We start from the raw sequence: 19314 nt of genomic DNA on the forward strand, positions 1-19314 counted from the left end.
GGAGACAACTTCCTGGTACAAGTGCTGGAGGAACCGACTAGGGGCCGTGCTCTTCTTGACCTGCTGCTTACAAACAGGGAAGAATTGGTAGGGGAAGTAGAAGTGGGTGGCAACCTAGGCAGCAGGGACCATGAGATGGTTGAGTTCAGAATCCTGACAAAAGGAAGAAAGGAGAGTAGCAAAATACAGACCCTGGACTTCAGAAAAGCAGACTTTGACTCCCTTAGGGAACTGATGGGCAGGATCCCCTGGGAGGGTGATATGAGGGGGAAATAGCAGAACTAAAATTCATTTGCAAATTTAACACCATTAATTTAGGTTTGAATAGGGACTGGGAGTGGCTGGCTCATTACAAAAGCAGCTTTGCTTCCCCTGGAATTGATACCTCCTCATCTATTATTGGGAGTGGATTACATCCACCCTGATCGAATTGGCCTGTCAACACTGGTTCTCCACTTGTGAGGTAACTCCTGTTTCTTCATATGTCATTATATAATGCCTGCATCTGTAATTTTCACTCCATGCATCTGAAGAAGTGAGGTTTTTTACCCACGAAAGCTTATGCCCAAATAAATCTGTTAGTCTTTAAGGTGCCACCGGACTGCTTGTTGTTTATGAGGGGGAAAGGAGACCAGGAGAGCTGGCTGTATTTTAAAGAAGCCTTATTGAGGGCACAGGAACTAACCATCCCGATGTGCAGAAAGAATAGCAAACATGACAGTTGATCAGCTTGGCTTAACAGGGAAATCTTCGGTGAGATTAAACTCAAAAAAGAAGCTTACAAGAAGTGGAAATTTGGACAGATGACTAGGGAGGAGTATAAAAATATTGCTCGAGCATGCAGGGGTGTAATCAGGAAGGCCAAGGCACAACTGGAGTTGCAGCTAGCAGGGATGTGAAGCGTAACAAGAAGGGTTTCTACAGGTATGTTAGCAACAACAAGAAGGTCAGGGAAAGTTTGGGACTCTTACTGAATGGGGGAGGCAACATAGTGACAGATGATGTGGAAAAAGCTGAAGAAGTCAATGCTTTTTTTGCCTCGGTCTTCACAGAAAAGGTCAGTTCCTAGACTGCTGCACTGGGCAACACAGTATGGGGAGGAGGTGAGCAGCCCTCAGTGGTGAAAGAACAGGTTAAGGACTATTTAGAAAAGTTGGACATGCACAAGTCCGTGGGTCCGGATCTAATGCATCCAAGGGTGCTGAGGAAGTTGGCTGATGTGATTGCAGAGCCAAGAGCCATTATCTTTGAAAATTAATGATGATCGGGGGAGGTCCCGGACGATTGGGAAAAGGCAAATATAGTGCCCATATTTAAAAAAGGTAAGAAAGAAAACCTGGGAACTACAGCCTCACTTCAGTCCCCAGCAAAATCATGGAGCAGGTCCTCAAGGAATCCATTTTGAAGCACTTGGAGGAGAGGAAGGTGATCAGGAACAGTCAAAATGGTTTCACCCAGGGCAAGTCATGCCTGACCAACCTGATTGCCTTCTACGATGAGATAACTGGTTCTGTGGATATGGGGAAAGCGGTGGATGTGATATATCTTGACTTTAGCAAAGCTTTTGCTACAGTCTCCCACAGTATTCTCGCCAGCAAGTTAAAAAAGTATGGATTGGATGAATGGACTATAAGGTGGATAGAAATCTGGCTAGATTGTCGGGTTCAACTGGTAGTGATCAACAGCTCAATGTCTAGTTGGCAGCTGGTATCAAGCAGAGTGCCCCAGCGTTCAGTCCTGGGGACGGTTTTGTTCAACATCTTTATTAATGATCTGGATGATGGGATGGATTGCACCCTCAGCAAGTTCGCAGATGACACTAAGCTGGGGGGAAAGGTAGATACACTGGAGGGTAGGGATAGGGTCCAGAGTGACCTAGACAAATTAGAGGATTGGGCCAAAAGAAACCTGATGAGATTCAACAAGGACAAGTGCAGAGTCCTGCACTTAGGAAGGAAGAATCCCATGCACTGCTACAGGTTGGGGATTGACTGGCTAAGCAATAGCTCTGCAGAAAAGGACCTGGGGATTACAGTGGACAAGAAGCTGGATATGAGTCAGCAGTGTGCCCTTGTTGCCAAGAAGGCCAAAGGCATATTGGGCTGTGTTAGTAGGAGCATTGCCAGCAGATCGAGGGAAGTGATTATTCCCCTCTATTCGGCACTGGTGAGGCCACACCTGGAGTATTGTGTCCAGTTTTGGTCCCCCCACTGCAGAAGGGATATGAACAAATTGGAGAGAGTCCAGAGGAGGGCAATGGAAATGATTATGGGGCTGGGGCACATGACTTACGAGGAGAGGCTGAGGGAACTGGGGTTATTTAGTTTGCATAACAGAAGAGTGAGGGAGGATTTGATAGCAGCCTTCAACTACCTGAAGGGAGGGGTGCCAAAGAGGATGGAACGAGGATGTTCTCAGTGGTGGCAGATGACAGAACAAGAAGCAATGGTCACAAGTTGCAGTGGGGCAGGTCTAGGTTGGATATTAGGAAACAATATTTCACTAGGAGGGTGGTGAAGCACTGGAATGCGTTACCTAGGGAGGTGGTGGAATCTCCATCCTTACAGGTTTTTAAGGCCCGGCTTGACTAAGCCCTGGCTGGGATGATTTAGTTGGTGTTGGTCCTGCTTTGAGCAGGGGATTGTACTAGATCTCCTCCTGAGGTCTCTTCCAACCCTAATATTCTATGATTCTATGATCAGGTGGGGAAACTGAGGCACACAGTGGGGCAATGACCTGTCTGAGGCTACACAGCAAGTCTGTGGCAGAGCAGGAATTGGCACTCAGACCTTACTGACTCCCAGCCCTGCGCTTCACCCACAGTGCTCATCAGTGCCCTTGCCATGGTCTCCGCTCCTCAGGGCCAGGCTGGACGGTTCCCGTTGGATCAGGGAGCGATTCCTGTTGGTCCTGCCTCATGCTGTTCCCAAGCATGGATGCTGCTCTGGAAGGCCTCCCAACAGCCAGAGGCCTGGAACATGTCCGGTTCTGAGACACCTGCCAATTGGAGGGGAACCTAGCTGCTAGCCCAGGAGAAGTCTGATCTAAAGGAGTGAAGGGGCATGTGGGCTCAGGACTCCCTGGCAACAGCTCAGCAGGGCTGAGGGAGCTAGGCTGGGACAGGCCCAGACATGCTGGACAGCATGTCCCTGGGAGCACACCTTGGAGCACATCTCGTGCAGGGCCTTGGCGATGGCTTTGGCAGGCACGTTGCAGTGGAAGACATGGCACTTCAGCATGCATGTGTCCTTGTCGCTGGCCACGAAAGCAAAATCCCTGCAAGGAGAGGAGAGTGGGGTGAGCAGGAGGATGGGGGTGGGGCGTCGGCCCCGCCCATGGAAGCCGTGCTACATTACCTGTCCCTGCAGCCAGCGTGGCAGCGTGTGGAGAGAGGAAAGGAGACAGCAGTTAATGCACTGATTCCTGTGTGGCAGCAACGAGCCGGGACATGCATCTCAATGCACCCCTCACCAGCACTTCCCTGCTGGGAGGGGAGGAAAGGCCCACTGCAGAGAACCAGCAGCAGTACCAAGCAATGCTCTGTGTCCCAGCAGGTACAGTGCAAGGGTGCCATGCCAGCCCGGGGCTGCAATGCCCGGCGTTGTGCTATGTGCAGCGATGCCCCATTGCCGGGGTGACACCATGTCCTGGCACCAGACCCTAAGGGATCACAGAGCAGTTTGAAATGTCCCTGGAAGCTGGATTACAGGACCTGGGGCAGTCCTGCCCACATGCCAGGGAGTGCGCCTGCTGTACCAGGGTGGCAAGGGCTCCCCCAGAGCAAGCTCCAGCAGCCCCCCAACTCCTCGGCCACTCACCTGCCATTGTTGCAGCCCACCCCCCAGACACGGATGTTGATGATGGGCTGGCAGTGGATCAGGCTATGATCCAGAGGGTCCAGCAAGCTCATTGTGTCCTTCTTCAGAATCATCACCATGTTCTGGCCCTGCAAGGAGAGAGCAGGGGCACTCAGGGCACAGGCCTCCCCTTCCCCTCCCCAGGCTGCCCAGCTCCCCCTCCCACCCATGCCAGAGGGGTGGCCAGAGGCATTTGGGGATGGGACACCCTCTCCCCCACCAGGAGCTTTGAGGGCACCCCCAGGATGCATTGTTTGGGGAGGGCAGTGCCTGCGTCTGGGATCAGGATGGAGGGGCAGGCTGGGGGCACATGGGAAGTGACTCTCACCCTCTGCCCAGTGACCCTGAATCGGGCAGAGTTGCGGCTGCTACGGAGACGGCAGGAGATCCCCATGGAGAGTCACTAGCCAGGCTTGATGGAAGCCAAGATTCTGGGGCCAGCGTCCTGACTCTTGTGAGCAGATCTGCGCTCCTCCCAGGCATCCGTGGCACCCAGTGGCACCCTCATGTCAGGAAAGGGACTCACCTCACCCCAGCTACCCGCGGGGTCCCGACTCTCACACTTGCTCTGCGAGAGCTGCTGAATGCAGTTATTCACCGCGATGCTGCTCTTGCCCGGGGCTAGGTCCTCCTCCGGGATCTCCACCCAGCCCAGGGAGCGCACAACGAAGCACTGAAGGGGGAGACACATGGGGGTCACACTCAGCAACAGCCCAGACCCCCGACTAGCTCCCCTCAGCCTCATTGAGCCTGACAGAGCCAAGGCCAATATAGAAACCCAGTCTGGGCAGAGGGCTAATCGACACAGTATAAACAGCTTCTGCCAAGCCAACCCTATGGGGGCACCGCCATGCCAGCCTCCCAGGACTCTGAACATCAATCAACTGGGCCCAATGCCCCAGCTAGCCCAGCTACCAGCACCATCCTGTGCCTCTGGAGGTTCCGCTGGGTGCAGGGGAATGGACTAGATGATCTCTCGAAGTCCCTCTCCAGTCCTATGATTCTATGAAGCCAGCAGAGCATATGGGTGAGAATTCAGGGCTCCACCCACTCTCTGTCTGTTCCCAGGGCTCACTCACAGCCAGCAAGGGAGTCATGAGAGCATGCCGGGTACTGAAATGCGCCTCAGGAGGCTGCCCATGGCCACTGGACAGGAGCAGCCCAGACACACCAACAGCCCCCAGGGCCCAAACCCCTCCACTAGATCAGCCCAACCCCCTGTCCCAGTCCTGAGCCCCCTCCCACACACTAACTCCCTTCCAGAGCCTGCACCAAATGGCCCCTCGGTGACAGTACCTTGGAGCCAGGCTCTGTGACGCCAGGAGGGAACTCCTCCCCATGCCAGGGCATGAAGGTCCTGTAAAGGAAGGCACGGCATTAGCCATGGCAATGAGCAGGGCATGGCAGGGAGCAGCAGCAGGAGCCCAGCAGGCTGGGGGCCTCTGCCTCTACCCAGAGCAGCAAGGGCACCATGTCTGACCCTGCCTAGGGCTGGAAGGCATTGCTAACTCGCCCTGGCCTGGCCTGGTGGGTGCTCACTGGGGTGGGGTTTCTTGATAGAACCCTGCCCCACTAGGAACTGGACCCAGGCCCATCAGCTGCTTCCACACAGGCCACCAAACAGCCACGAGTTGGGACCTGGGCGGTCTAGTCACAGGACCCCTCCTTCCCATTTCCCCATCAGTCCGTATGATCCCACAGCAAAGAGAACCAGCCCTTTTCTCCCATGGGCAGCACCAACAAACAGGGCTCTCCCAGAAGAGGTGTAAGCATGTGCCCGCAGCACCCCAACCCTGGTCTCCGGAATCCACTCCTCTGCTGTGACATGGACCCCACTTCATGATCCAATGCAGAGACAACACAAGCTTTTGGCCCCATTGCCCCTGGGATCAGGGTGAACCCTCTCCTCTCTCCCTCCCCCAAGCTCTGTGCCCAGCCCCACCCCTGGGATCAGGGCGAGTTCTCTCTCTCCTGAGACACTGTCTGGCTTGGGAAGATGTTGGCTGCTCCTGTTCCAAACAGTATGACATGCCCCCATTTACCATTGTGAAGGGCACATGATAAAGCAAGGATAATCCCAGCATTCTCCAGCGTGCCAAGTAGGGATGCGGCATTTGCCCTAACAGATCAAGCCATGCCAACCCACCTAGCACAGCATCCTGCTGCCTGCAGTGGCTGGTCCCTGACTCTTCTGAGGAAGTGATAAACAAGATACACCCCACGAGGCACCTGGCCCAATGTGCAATGCTACTCAGGTGAGGAGGGGGGTACCCTCCTGACCTGCTGGCCATGGCCCTGAAGCATGAGGGTTTGATTCCCCTTAGTTAGCTGCCTAGCCAGATGTTGACAGTAAGAGAGTTTCTCCATGTGTAGATTTACTGGCACATGGCTGCAAATTAAGTCAGTGGATTTGGGGGCTGCCCACTCAAAGGCATTGCCTCCCAGAGCAGGGAGGGCAAGTCCCACTCTTCAGAGCTGGAGCAGGAGGTCAGAATGGTTTAATTCATCACATGGCCAAACAGCCAGGGACAAACTGGGAAGTTTAGAGAGGAGACTCATGAGTGCTGAGGAGGCCGGAGGGAGTGGCTTAGGGGAAGGGGTTCCCTGCATGCCAGGTGCTCAGCAGTGACTATGTGGGGACAGATAGCTGACACCATGCAGCCCGGGGAGAAGGAGGTTCCTTAGAGGAGGATTGAGCATGGAACTAAGAGGAATGGGATGAAATTAAGAGGAAAATATAGTTTGATTGTCAGGAAATGGCTTCCTGATCGTGAGGCACCCATGGCTGTGGAATTGTCTCCCCGGAGAAGGAGCAGGACCCATCACTTGGGATGAAAGCTGGGCTAAGTCAAACCCTAGCAACAGGTAGGAGCGGTGCCAGGGTTTTTGCTGCCCTAGGTGGCAGCGCTCCTTCTCAGAGCATTCGGCGGCGGGGATCCTTCTGCTCCACGTCTTTGGGGTGCTTCGGCGGGGGTTCTGGAGTGAGTGAAGGACCCGCCACCGAAGCGCCCCGAAGATGCGGAGCAGAAGGACCCCCGCCACTGAATTGCTGCTCACGAAATCCTGCCACCCTAGGCGACTGCCTAGGGTCGCCTAGTGGAAGCGCCGGCCCTGGCAATATGGATTAACCCAGGGAGGCGAACATGACAAGGTGCCAGTGACTTCTCTCCCCTGGGGTTTGTCCTAACCAGGCATGCTTTGGCAAGGTAACCTGTGCGGCGAGGCCTACCTTCTGGGCAACGATGCCACTGGACTGGGGACGGATCTCACCTCGGATGCGAGCTTTACTGCGGCTGCTGGTAGATCCTGAGCAGAGACAGGAGAAGAGACTCGTGAGAAGGCCAACAGAGAGCACATGAGGCTTGTGTGCAGATGAGTGTTCCTGGTGGGTGCAAGCCCCCCTGTTGACACAGCCCTGCTTAGCCCTGGCCATCTCCCCTCCCAGGGTGATGAGAGGTGACTGATCTAATCTCATTCCTCCCACATGGAACTGGCAGTGCTAAGACTAAAGCCGACCTTCTCCTGGCATTCTGTACCATTTCCTGCAATGCAGCTTCTCCACTAGCCGCCAGGCTCCCTCCCAGGCCAGAAGTGCACGAAGGCCGTTGCCACTGCGTGGTGCCCGTGGGCACATGCCAGTAGTAGGTCCCTGAGGAGTCGTGAATTTTCCTCCATCCTGGGGGAAGGTCAGGCTCTGTCTCCAGATTCTGGTCACTCCACAGGTTATCTAGGAACACAGAAAGCATCAGACAGCTGGGGTCAGGGTTTGTGGAGCAACTTTCATCCTAAAGGATCCCAATGCACTTTACAGATACTGCACAGTCCCTTTACCCATGGCTGAAATGCAGCCACCTCTGGGGTGGGACACAGCAATTGTTTACCAGCAACCCTACAAGATGGTTTAGGACCGGAAAGATATTACAGCGCATTCAGCTGGGAACCTTGCCAGAATGCAGTTATTCACACTGGAATTTGGCCAGGACACCGAGGCAAACACTCCAGCTCTTTAAGGGCCTGGGGCCAGCCAGCCCTGTTCACTTTATCAGCCCCAGCTTGAAGGGGTCAGGTGTGTTCTATAAGAAAGGGGGGTTAGCTCAGCTGGAGGAGGGAGAGGGGCTCCTGCAGTAGCCCCTGGAGCCGGAGGGAGAGAGAGGCAAAGGGGGAAAAGCCCTGGGTGGGTGGAGGAACTGCTGTTGGGTTTAATGTCTGCCCAAGTTTTACATTTGGAGACTAAAACTGTGTCTGGAAAAAGAACAGGAGTACTTGTGGTACCTTAGAGACTAACAAATTTATTTGAACATAAGCTTTCGTGGGCTAAAACCCACTTCATTGGATGCGTGCAGTGTATTTTCCACTGCAGGCATCCGATGAAGTGGGTTTTAGTCCACGAAAGCTTATGCTCAAATAAATTTGTTAGTCTCTAAAGTGCCACAAGTACTCCTGTTCTTTTTCCAGACACAGTTTTAGTCTCCAAATGTAAAACTTGGGCAGACATTAAACCCAACAGCAGTTCCTCCACCCACCCAGGGCTTTTCCCCCTTTGCCTCTCTCTCCCTCCGGCTCCAGGGGCTACTGCAGGAGCCCCTCTCCCTCCTCCAGCTGAGCTAACCCCCCTTTCTTATAGAACACACCTGACCCCTTCAAGCTGGGGCTGATAAAGTGAACAGGGCTGGCTGGCCCCAGGCCCTTAAAGAGCTGGAGTGTTTGCCTCGGTGTCCTGGCCAAATTCCAGTGTGAATAACTGCATTCAAGTACTCCTGTTCTTTTTGCTGATACAGACTAACACGGCTGGTACTCTGAAACCTGTGCCTGGAAAGAGACTCTGGACAAGACCGTGAGTCCCATATCTGTTGGGGAGCCAGGCCAGCACCTCTCCTGCGGCGCTGAATGCGGCCAAGCAATTGCACCCAGGAACTGAGGCAGCAGCAGTTAGCATGGAGCCAGACCGGGTAAGGCGCTCCTGCTGCAGGATCACTATGACTCAAGCAATCAGGACCTGTCCTCGGTCACAGAAATGCAGGACTGGAAAGGACCTGAAGAGGTCATCAAGTCTAGCCCCCGTGTTGAGTCAGGACACCACGCTGGAATGCAGCACCTCCAGCAGCACAGCACCCCTAGAGCCAGTCTGAGGTACCAGTTCAGTAGGAACTCAGAGGGAAGGGTGCTGTCTCTAGAAGACAAACAGCTGTGCATTATTAATAAGGCACCAAGTGAACAAATCAAAAGGACACAGTCCCTGCTCTGAAAAGCTGACAGTCTATGTAGGGGGATAAGCTGACAAAACAGAGTGGAAAGAGAAATGGGGGACAAGGGCATGAGGTAGTTGAGTGGTGCTGCACCTTGTTTGCTTTATATAGATGTGGTGTCACATTAACTGCTATGTGCGTGTCTTATGCTGTGTTGGTGTAGCCGTGTGAGTCCCAGGGTATTAGAGAGACAAGGAGGGTGAGGTAATAGCTTTTATTGGACCAATTTCTGGGTGAGAGAGACAAGCTTTCATGTGCATGTCTTGTGGGTGCATCATCTGTGTATCCAAAACACACACACACACACACAGGGCTGAGTATGCAGGGAGAGTCGAGGTAATTTTGTTTCTTGGCTCCATGGCACCAATCCAGTTCACTTCTTCTTTCTACAGTCTAGAATCTACAGTCTTGTCCTGGTGAATTTCAGCCAGGGCTGAGCCCTGATCCAGCTGTGATGGGGGAAGCCCCACGGTTGTGGTGGAGCTGGCATGCTCCCAGAGAGTGGGGAGAGCATGAGGCAGGAGGGTCACTCCTGAGCCTCCTTGTATGAAGTCCATTGGTTCATACTTAGATGGAAAAATTCACGTCGCAAAGGGGTGAGCTTGAGTGGGAGGCCCAGGGCTGAAGCGCCCCCATGCACCAAAGTCCCTAGTGGCTCTGAACACAGAGGACTTGCAGGATCACATTCTGAAATGCTAACTGCGCTTGGAGCCCCTCCCTCAGGAGCTCCATCCAACTCTCGCTGTAACAGCTGCTCATCTTCATTTACATTCTTCCAGCAACTTACATCCCAAAGCACTTTGCACACACTATCCGCGCAGCCCCACTGAAATGCAGCCAGCTCTGGGGTGGAGGGTGGCACCTAACGGCACACAACAGCAAATTCTCATTCTTTTGAGAAGTACCTTTATCTCTGCAGCACACAGAACCCTGGGTTCTGAGCTCTCGTCCAAAGGAAGTGCACAGTGCTGGACTTCTTATCCCCAGAAGGAGAAAGGGCCGGACTAACCCCTCTGGAATTGGCAGGGAGCCTGGGGGTATGTCTGCACAGCAAAAAAAACTCCATGGCAGTGAGTGTCAGGGTATGTCTACACAACGAAATTAGGTCAATTTTATAGAAGTCGATTTTTAGAAATCAATTTTATAGTTGATTGTGTATGTCCACACTAAGAGCATTAAGTCAGCGGAGTGCGTCCTCACTACCATGGCTAGCATCAACTTACGGAGCGGTGCACTGTGGGTGGCTATCCCACAGTTCCCGCAGTCTCTGCCGCCCATTGGAATTCAGGGTTAAGCTCTCAATGCCTGATGGGGCAAAAACATTGTCGCGGGTGGTTTTGGGTACATGTCGTCAGTCGCCCCTCCCTCCGGAAAAGCAATGTCAGACAGTTGTTTCGCGCCTTTTTCCCGTGCAGACGCCATACCACGGCAAGCATGGAGCCCGCTCAGCAAAGCTCACGGTCACCGCTGCTGTTGTGTCCTGGGTGCTGCTATCAGCAGATGGTGCAGTAGGACTGCTAACCATCATCATCCACAGCTTCCGCTACAACTCTGCTCTCCTGCTCTTGTAAATGAGCTCAGTCTCAATAGCAAATTTCTCCAAGTTGTCAGAAATCTGCGCTTATCCTTGAGTATATGCAGCACCGGGCTGCACGAGGAGGATTTTGATGAGGACATGGACACATACGTTCCTGAAAGCACGGGCTGTGGCAATTGGGACATCATGGCGGCACTGGGCTGGTTGATACAGTGGAACGCCAATTCTGGGCCAGGCAAACAAGCACAGACTGGTGGGACCGCATAGTGTTGCAGGTATGGGATGATTCACGGTGGCTGCGAAACTTTCACATGTGTAAGGCCACTTTCCTGGAACGCTGTGAGTTGCTTTCCCCCACCCTGAAGCGCATGAATACCAAGATGAGAGCTGCCCTGACAGTTGAGAAGTGAGTGGCGATAGCCCTGTGGAAGCTTGCAATGCCTGACTGCTATTGGTGAGTCGGGAATCAGTTTGGGCAAGTCTACTGTGGGGGCTGCTGTGATCCAAGTAGCCAATGCAATCGCTGACATTCTGTTATCAAGGGTAGTGACTCTGGGAAATGTGCAGGTCATTTACCGCAATGGGGTTCCCTAACTGTGGTGGGGCGATAGATGGAACGCATATTCCCATCTTGGCACCGGACCACCTTGCCAACCAGTACATAAACCACAAGGGGTACTTCTCAATGGTGTTGCAAGCACTGGTGGATCACAAGGGACGTTTCACCGACATCAATGTGGGATGGTCGGGAAAGATGCATGACGCTTGCATCTTTAGGAACTCTGGGCTGTTCGAGCAGCTGCAAGAAAGGACTTACTTCCCAGACCAGAAAATTACCGTGGGGATGTTGAAATGCCAATAGTTATCCTTGGGGACCCAGCCTACCCCTTGCTCCCATGGCTCATGAAGCCTTACACAGGCAGCCTGGACAGCAGTAAGGAGCAGTTTAACTATAGGCTGAGCAAGTGCAGAATGGTGGTAGAATGTGCCTTTGGACGTTTAAAAGCTCACTGGCACTGTTTGCTGAGTAGGTCAGACCTCAGCGCAACCAACATTCCCATTGTTATTGCTGCTAGCTTTGTGCTCCATAATATCTGTGAGAGTAAGGGGGAGACGTTTATGGCGGGGTGGGATGTTGAGGCAAATCACCTGGCATTCGATTATGAGCAGCCAGACACCAGGGCGATTAGAAGAGCACAGCCAGGTGCACTGTGCATCAGAGAAACCAGTTTCATGACTGGCCAGGCTTCGGTGTGACAGTTGTGTGTGTTTCTCCTTGATGCAAACCCACCCCCTTTGTTGATTTTAATTCCCTGTAAGCCAACTACTCTCCCCCCTTCAAAATAAAGTAGCTATTGTTTTGAAACCATGCATTCTTTCTTTAATAATTAAAAAAAAAACTAGATCATGGACAAGGTAGCCCAGGTGGGGTGGGGGAGGAGGGAAGGACAAGGCCACATTATTTATTGTAGTCTCACTACAAATCAAATTGCTTGAATGACAGCCTTCAGTTGCTTGGGCCATCCTCTGGAGTGGAGTGGCTGGGTGCCCACGTTCTTGGGCATCTGGGTGAGGGGGCTATGGAACATGGGGAGGAGGGGAGGTGGTTATACATTGGATGCAGCGGGGATCTGTGCTCTTGTTGGCTTTCCTGCAACTCCAACACATGCTTCATCATGTCCGTTTTCTCCCCCAACAGACATTTCAGCATGTCTGTTTGCTCCCCCATTAGCCTCAACATCACGTCCTGCCTCCGCTCTTCATGCTCACTCAATTCTTTCCTGGCCTCTGCCACTGAATGCCTCCATGCATTGAGCTGTGCCCTATCAGTGTGGGAGGACTGCATCAGCTCAGAAAACATGTATCGCGAGTGCGTTTTTTCCGCCTTCTAATCTGCGATAGCCACAGAGATGGAGATGATAGGGGGAGCGTAGAAACATTTGCACCTAGGGGGAGATAAAAAGGGAGAGTAAAATTGGGTTGACTTCTTACGCCTTCATAACATGTGGGAATGTTTTCAAACGGCAGTGCCCCCCTGTCCCAGAGCAAGCAATGGGTTGGGTTTCACATTTAAAAGGAGAGCCTGCAGTATTCGGGTAGATGTGCAGCACACACCTACCCCCATCCCACTGCGTGGCTATTCTCTGAGATGATCCCTTCTCCCCTCTCCCCACCGCGTGACTATTCTCCGGGATAATCCCTTTTAGCCAAGCGCAAACAGCCCAGCATGAACGGGGTCCTTTTACTGTTCCCTTACAAAAATTCCCCTATTTCAACCAGGTGACCATGAACACTATTGCTTTTAAACCCTGTACTGTAGTTACAAATGTGCACTCACCAGAGGTGCCTTCTCCGGCTTCAGGGTCAGGGATCCCATCTTGGGAGGGTATTGGCTACAGGGTGATGAAAAGTTCCTGGCTGCTGGGGAGAACGGATTCACCACTTGCCTGCTGCGCATTCTCCTCCTCCTCCTCTTCCTCATCCGCAAAATCCTCCTCCGTGTGCCATGAGACTCCCCCCTTGCAGGTGTCCACGGACAGTGGTGGGCAGGGCCGCCCGGGAGGGGGGCAAGTTGGGCACGAGAATGGCTGAGGCTCCCTCCCTGGCCCCGGCCCGACCCCGGCCCCTCTCCCGGAGCCTCAGCACATCCAGGAGCATCCCTGACTCTGGTGGGGCCTGAGCTCCTCCCCGCTCAGAACCGCGTGGTAAGGGGGTGGGGCTGCGAGCTCCAGTGGGGCCTGAGCTCCCACCACTCGGCCCGGAGCTCGCAGCCCCACCCCCTTACCACGCAGCTCTGAGCCGGGAGGAGCTCAGGCCCCGCCAGAGCCACGCTGCAGCGCTGTCCAGGGATGCTCCTGGATGTGGCGCGCTGAGGCTCCAGGTGAGAGGGGAGCCAGGGATAAGGGGCCAGGGGATTAGATAAGGGGCAGGGAGAGAGCAGAGGTTGGGGGGGCGGTCAGGGGACAGGGAACGGGGGGGTTGGATCGTGGGCATTCTGGGGGTCTGTCAGGACTCGGCGGGGGGGTGGATAGGGGTCGGAGCAGTCAGGGGACTGGGAGCAGGGGTGGGGTCCCAGTGTGGTGGTTGGGGGGTCTTTGGGAGACGGTGAGGGGACAAGGAGCAGGATGGGTCGGGGATTCTGAGGGGGGCGGGCAGTCGGGGGGCAGGAAGTGTGTGGGAGTCAGATAGGGGGCAGGGACAGGCTGTTTGGGAGGCACAGCCTTCCCTACCCTAAAGCTCATTCAGCAGTTTGAGGCTTGCAGAAGAGCCAAGCTGCTAGCTTTTCCATTATGGCTGCCGTCCCTTTCACTTCTCAAATGCCAAATTATAGTCTATATTTAATTTCAGTGCCATAGGGAGATTCATGTCAGGGGAGGGTAGCTTAATTTAAAATTAGCCACTGGGGGAGGGATCACATGAGAAGAGCAATATCCTACACCACCTACCTCCTTCCCAACCCTACAAAGGGAGACCCCCTCCCCCCCCCCCCCCCGTACATTCCCCGAGGCTTCAGAGGGGTTAATTCAGAGGTTCTCAAACTTTTGTACTGGTGACCCCTTTCACATAGCAAATCTCTGAGTGCGACCCCCCCCCTTATAAATTAAAATACTTTTTTATATATTTAACACTATTATAAATGCTGGAGGCAAAGCGGGGTTTGAAGTGGAGGCTGGCAGCTCGTGACCCTCAGTAATAACCTCATGACCCCCTGAGGGGTCCTGACTCCCAGTTTGAGACCCCCTGGGTTAATTTAATTTTAGCACCCTGTGTCCTTTCACATGCATGTGCTATTTTGAGCATTTCAGTTTTCACAACATAGGCTCATCCCAGATTCTGGAACAAGCTCAAATGCTCAGTTCATGGAGTATGTACATAGCTATACTAAAGACAAACCCACAGTAACCGTCTCCAGTTTGTGAGGGACCCCATGGAGCCAGTCTCTAGGAAACAGATAAATGCATGGAGGTTAAGTCCATTAATGGCTATTAGCCAGGATGGGTAAGAAATGGTGTCCCTAGCCTCTGTTTGTCAGAGGGTGGAGATGGATGGCAGGAGAGAGATCACTTGATCATTACTCACTCCCTCTGGGGTACTTGGCATTGGCCATTGTCGGTAGACAGGATACTGGGCTGGATGGATCTTTGTATGGCCCAGTATGGCCATTCTTATGTTCTTACGTTCTAACCTAAATGAACCCAAAGTTATGGAGACAGATATGAGTCAAGGAAGCCAGCAGAGTATCAGAAACCTGGAAAAATCTCTGACTGGATGGGCTCAGGCGTTTGGTCACAAGCTGAGGTGGTTCAAAAGTTTTGGATTTTTTTTAAGCAGAATTTTTTTTTATTGTTTCTTTAAACAATCAAACACAACAAGCAGCAAATATTTGGTCACACACTTCTGAAACCCCAAACCATATTCAGGTTTTGGCAGACTAATTTCAGCTTTTCAATTAAAAAAAACACAACAAAGTTTGAAGGAAAGGAGACATTGTCCATGATTTTTTCTGCTTTTTAAAAACCCCTAGTTTTCGATCCAAAAAAAGTTTTGATGGAAAAATATTTGTCCAATCCTTTTAATGAGCTTTAGTGCCTTTTAGCACTAGCTGATGCTGAGAACCAGTGATACCTTGTAAAGAAGTTTTCTCAAAACTGGGTTTGTGCCGAGATGCGTAAGGTTTATTTTTCCCAGGGCTGCCCGTGGGGCGGGGGGGGAGGGGAAGCAAGTGGGGCAATTTGCCTTAGGGCCCGCAGGGGCCCCGACGAGAATATAGTATTGTATAGTATTGCAATTTTTTTTATGGAAGGGGTCCCCGAAATTGCTTTGCCCCAGGCCCCCTGAATCCTCTGGGAGGCCCTGGTGCTGGGATAGTGGTAGGGTCCCCCCCTAGAATGGCTTGCAGCTGTTCATAGAAGTGGCATGTGTGGGGCTCTGACTCGGAGTGATCTTTTGCCTCCTCTGTCTTTTGGTAGGCTTGCCTGGGCTCCATAACTTTCATGCAGCACTGCTGTGTGTCCCTGGTGTAGCCTCTGTCCAACATTTCCTGTGAGATTTTGGCAAATATATTTGCATTTCCTCTTTTGGATTCTCCTGCATAGATTCTCCTCCTCATACAGCGATCAGATCCAGTGTCTCTCTTTCGGTCCATGATGGAGCTCATTTGCGATTCTGGGACTGCATGGTCACCTGTGCTGCTGAGCACTCCTGAGCTTGCCACGCTGACCAAACAGGATATGAAATTCAAAAATTCCTGGGGCTTTTCCTGTGTACCTGGCTAGTGCGTCGGAGTTCATAGAATCATAGAATCATAGAATATCAGGGTTGGAAGGAACCTCAGGAGGTCTTCTAGTCCAACCCCCTGCTCAAAGCAGGACCAATTCCCAACTAAAACTAAATAAAAAATCCTGTCCAGAGCGGTCACAATGGAGCACCCTGGGATAGCTCCTGGAGGCCAATACCATCGATTTGCGTCCACACTACTCCAAATTCGACCCAGTAAGGTCAATTTTAGCGCTACTCCTCTCGCCGGGAAGGAGTACATAAGTCGATTTTAAGAGCCCTTTAGGTCGAATGAACAGGGTTGGTTGTGTGGACGCGGTCATTTTTAAATCAACCTAACGCGGCTAAATTCGAACTAACCCCATAGTGTAGACCAGGCCTCAGAGCCCAGGTAAACTGCTTTGAGCTTATGGTGCTCACGCTGCAGAGCTAAAATAGCAATGTAGACATTTGGGCTTGGTCTGGAGCCCAGGCTCTGAAACCCAGTGAGCAAGAGGGTCTCAGAGGCTGGGCCTAGAGGACAAGCCACCCTGCCGCTCCAGAGGCGTCCAAACAGGAGAGGAAAACATACTTCCTGACTTCAACCCCAATGAGCCAGCCCAAGCCCAGGGGAGTTGTGAGGGAATACACCCCCATATTTCCAGCCTACTCACTATTGGAATAATCTTTGTACAAAATATGCCTGGTAAGGTATCCTTTGAAAACTCATCATTTGCTGGTCAGTATTGTCCTGGTAAAATATGTGTGGCAATATTATATGAGAAGTTATAAGATTTCCCTGAATGGTGCTATTAACACACGTTCCAAACCACACAGCCCTGCGCAAATGGAAGCTGGCAAACAGCTGTCCTAAACAAAGGAATGTGCGCTCTGCTTAATTTGCATGTAAGCAGTAAACAGGGTCATCAAGCAGGAAGGGAAGACAAAGGAAATTCAAATAGGTGAAAAAACCATCAGGGAACATCCTTGCACATAGACTGGCTCCTGCTTCTCATCTGGAACCTCAGTTACCAAGCGGTGCTGCATGTGCACAGGACACTAGCTAGCTTAGCAAAGTAAGGACACAGCAAGCGCAGCCTGCCAGAAATACACACACACCAGCTGCAGTCGCTGCAGGGATTAGTGCGGTTATCTGAATGAATGAGGATTCCATAGCTCCGTCACTGAATTGATTCACAGGCAGGCAGGATCCTCCAGATACAGAAGCACGGGCCCATCAGAATCTCTGTACAATGCTGGGGGTCATTTTGTTCAGTGCAGTGATGGGATTAGGGACTGTAATAACATCCCTGACCACGAGGATCTCAAAGTACTTTTACAACTCTGGGCCAGGCTCACAACTCTCCTGGGAATGGGGTGAGCATCTGTCCCATTTTACAGATGGGGAGACAGCAAGATGCTCAAGATCACAGAGCAAATAAACCATAGAACCCAGGTAGGGTGACCAGATGTCCCGATTTTATAGGGACAGTCACGATATTTGGGGCTTTTTCTTATATAGACTCCTATTACCCCCCACCCCCGTCCCGATTTTTCACACTTGCTGTCTGGTCACCCTAAACCCAGGAGTCCTGACTTGCAACCATCCCTGCTCTATCCACTAGCCCACACGCGCTTCTGCAATGAGTATGTGTGGCTATTACAGTGGGTGACTGATCATGTGTTTTAATGTCAAGCAAACAGCTAAAGGAATTCAGTGGCATCAAGACAGCAGAAAGGCTGTGGCTGGAGACACTCAAAAGCCAGGAAATTCAGCATGATGTTCTGGCACATACAGGTGGGGTTAAGTTGCCATCTCTAGTACCTCACTCTCTGTAGCCAAGTGACTGATTCCTGGAAGGTTTTGCAGGTTGCAATCTCTACCCCTAATGCTGCATTAGCCAATCCGGATTATTTATATAGGGTTACCATATTCTGTACCTCCAAATGGAGGACACTCCACGGCCCCCGGCCCCGCCCCCAGCCCCGCCCATACCCCCTCCCCAACCCCGCCCCCTCCCCAAAGTCTCCGCCCCCTCCCCTGCTTCCCGCGAACATTTGATTCGCGGGAAGCCTGAAGCAGGTAAGGGGGGAGTGGGGGGGAGGAGGCGCAGCCCAGGCTAGCCCCCCCGGCGGCTCCAGCCTGGGTCGGCTCGGGCCCTGGGGTGGCGGCCCCGGCCCACCACCCCCGGCCCGCCCAGCACTGCCGGCCCCCGGCTCCCCGCGGGCCCGGCCGACCCGGCTCCCCGCGGGCCCGGCCCCCCGCGGGCCCGGCCGACCCGGCTCCCCGCGGGCCCGGCTCCCCGCCGACCCGGCCGGCCCGGCTCCCCGCCGGCCCGGCCCCCCGCGGGCCCGGCCGACCCGGCTCCCCGCCGGCCCGGCTCCCCGCCGGCCCGGCCGACCCGGCTCCCCGCGGGCCCGGCTCCCCGCCGACCCGGCTCCCCGCGGGCCCGGCCGACCCGGCTCCCCGCCGGCCCGGCTCCCCGCGGGCCCGGCCGGCCCGGCTCCCCGCCGGCCCGGCCGACCCGGCTCCCAGCCCGGACCCCGGCCCGGCACCGCGCCCCCGGCTCCCCGTCCGGCACCGCGCCCAGCCCTGCACTGCGCCCCTGGTTCCCGGCCCGGCACCATGCCCCCGGCCCCGCACGGCCGGCCCCGGCCGAGCACCACCCAGCCCTCCCGATTTTCCCGGACATGCCCGGCTTTTGGGGATTTCCCCCCGGACGGGGATTTGAGCCCCCAAAAGCCGGACATGTCCGGGAAAATCCGGACGTATGGTAACCCTAATTTATATCAACAGTCTCTTCAACAGAATTGGATCACACAGCTCTGGTGGGGCTTCCCAGACAGTCTGAGCTCCTCCTCCAAGGAGGGACCAGAGATTTGGCTCAGCCCAGCAGCCCTGAAGATCCTCCCAAAGCAAAGGAACCCAGGCTGCCAAAGCCACCTGCAGCTGGGAGATGTAGGCCCCAAACCCCAGCCTGAGAGTGAATAGCAGAGAGTTAATGCCGTTGCCGCACACCCCGCACTTGGGGCCCCGAGGCAGGGGCTGCACAGGCGAAGGGCTGGAGCTGGTTGTCCCCAGAGACATACTCAGAGCAAATGCACCACTAATTAGATGGAGCCAAAGCTAATTCATTCCCTGGAGCTGGCACGTTCCCCAGCACAGGAGGTTCAGCATCTCCTCTGCCAATGGCCAACTCAGGCACACAGGATCTGAGTCAAAGGCACTCTCCAAAGCCTCCATTTACAGTGCAAGGAGCAATGCTAGCCCTGGAGCATCAATCCCCAGGACGGCCCAGACAGAGAGCTCAGGCACACACAGGGAGAGATGCATTACAAACCCAATGCCACCAAGGCAAGACTGGCATAGCGTGGCAGGAGCACAATGTGCTGCAGTCAAGGCTCAGGCGGGATGGTG

The 19314-nt window shown here is 53.6% G+C and overlaps 1 protein-coding gene across 1 annotated transcript in view; it reads right to left on the reverse strand.

Annotated features, from left to right (window-relative positions):
* APBB3 (amyloid beta precursor protein binding family B member 3) overlaps positions 1–19314 on the reverse strand; it is a 37616-nt gene that overhangs the window by 10493 nt on the left and 7809 nt on the right. Inside the window, exons 2-8 of the mRNA XM_054037833.1 lie at positions 7394–7584; positions 7087–7163; positions 5154–5214; positions 4384–4530; positions 3819–3946; positions 3357–3362; positions 3162–3276 (exon numbers count right to left, since the gene is read on the reverse strand). Of these exons, the coding sequence (XP_053893808.1) occupies positions 3162–3276; positions 3357–3362; positions 3819–3946; positions 4384–4530; positions 5154–5214; positions 7087–7163; positions 7394–7584 (725 nt within the window). The remainder of the gene's footprint in view (positions 1–3161; positions 3277–3356; positions 3363–3818; positions 3947–4383; positions 4531–5153; positions 5215–7086; positions 7164–7393; positions 7585–19314) is intronic.

Source organism: Malaclemys terrapin, chromosome 8 (assembly GCF_027887155.1).
Source record: "Malaclemys terrapin pileata isolate rMalTer1 chromosome 8, rMalTer1.hap1, whole genome shotgun sequence".
NCBI lineage: Eukaryota > Metazoa > Chordata > Testudines > Emydidae > Malaclemys > Malaclemys terrapin.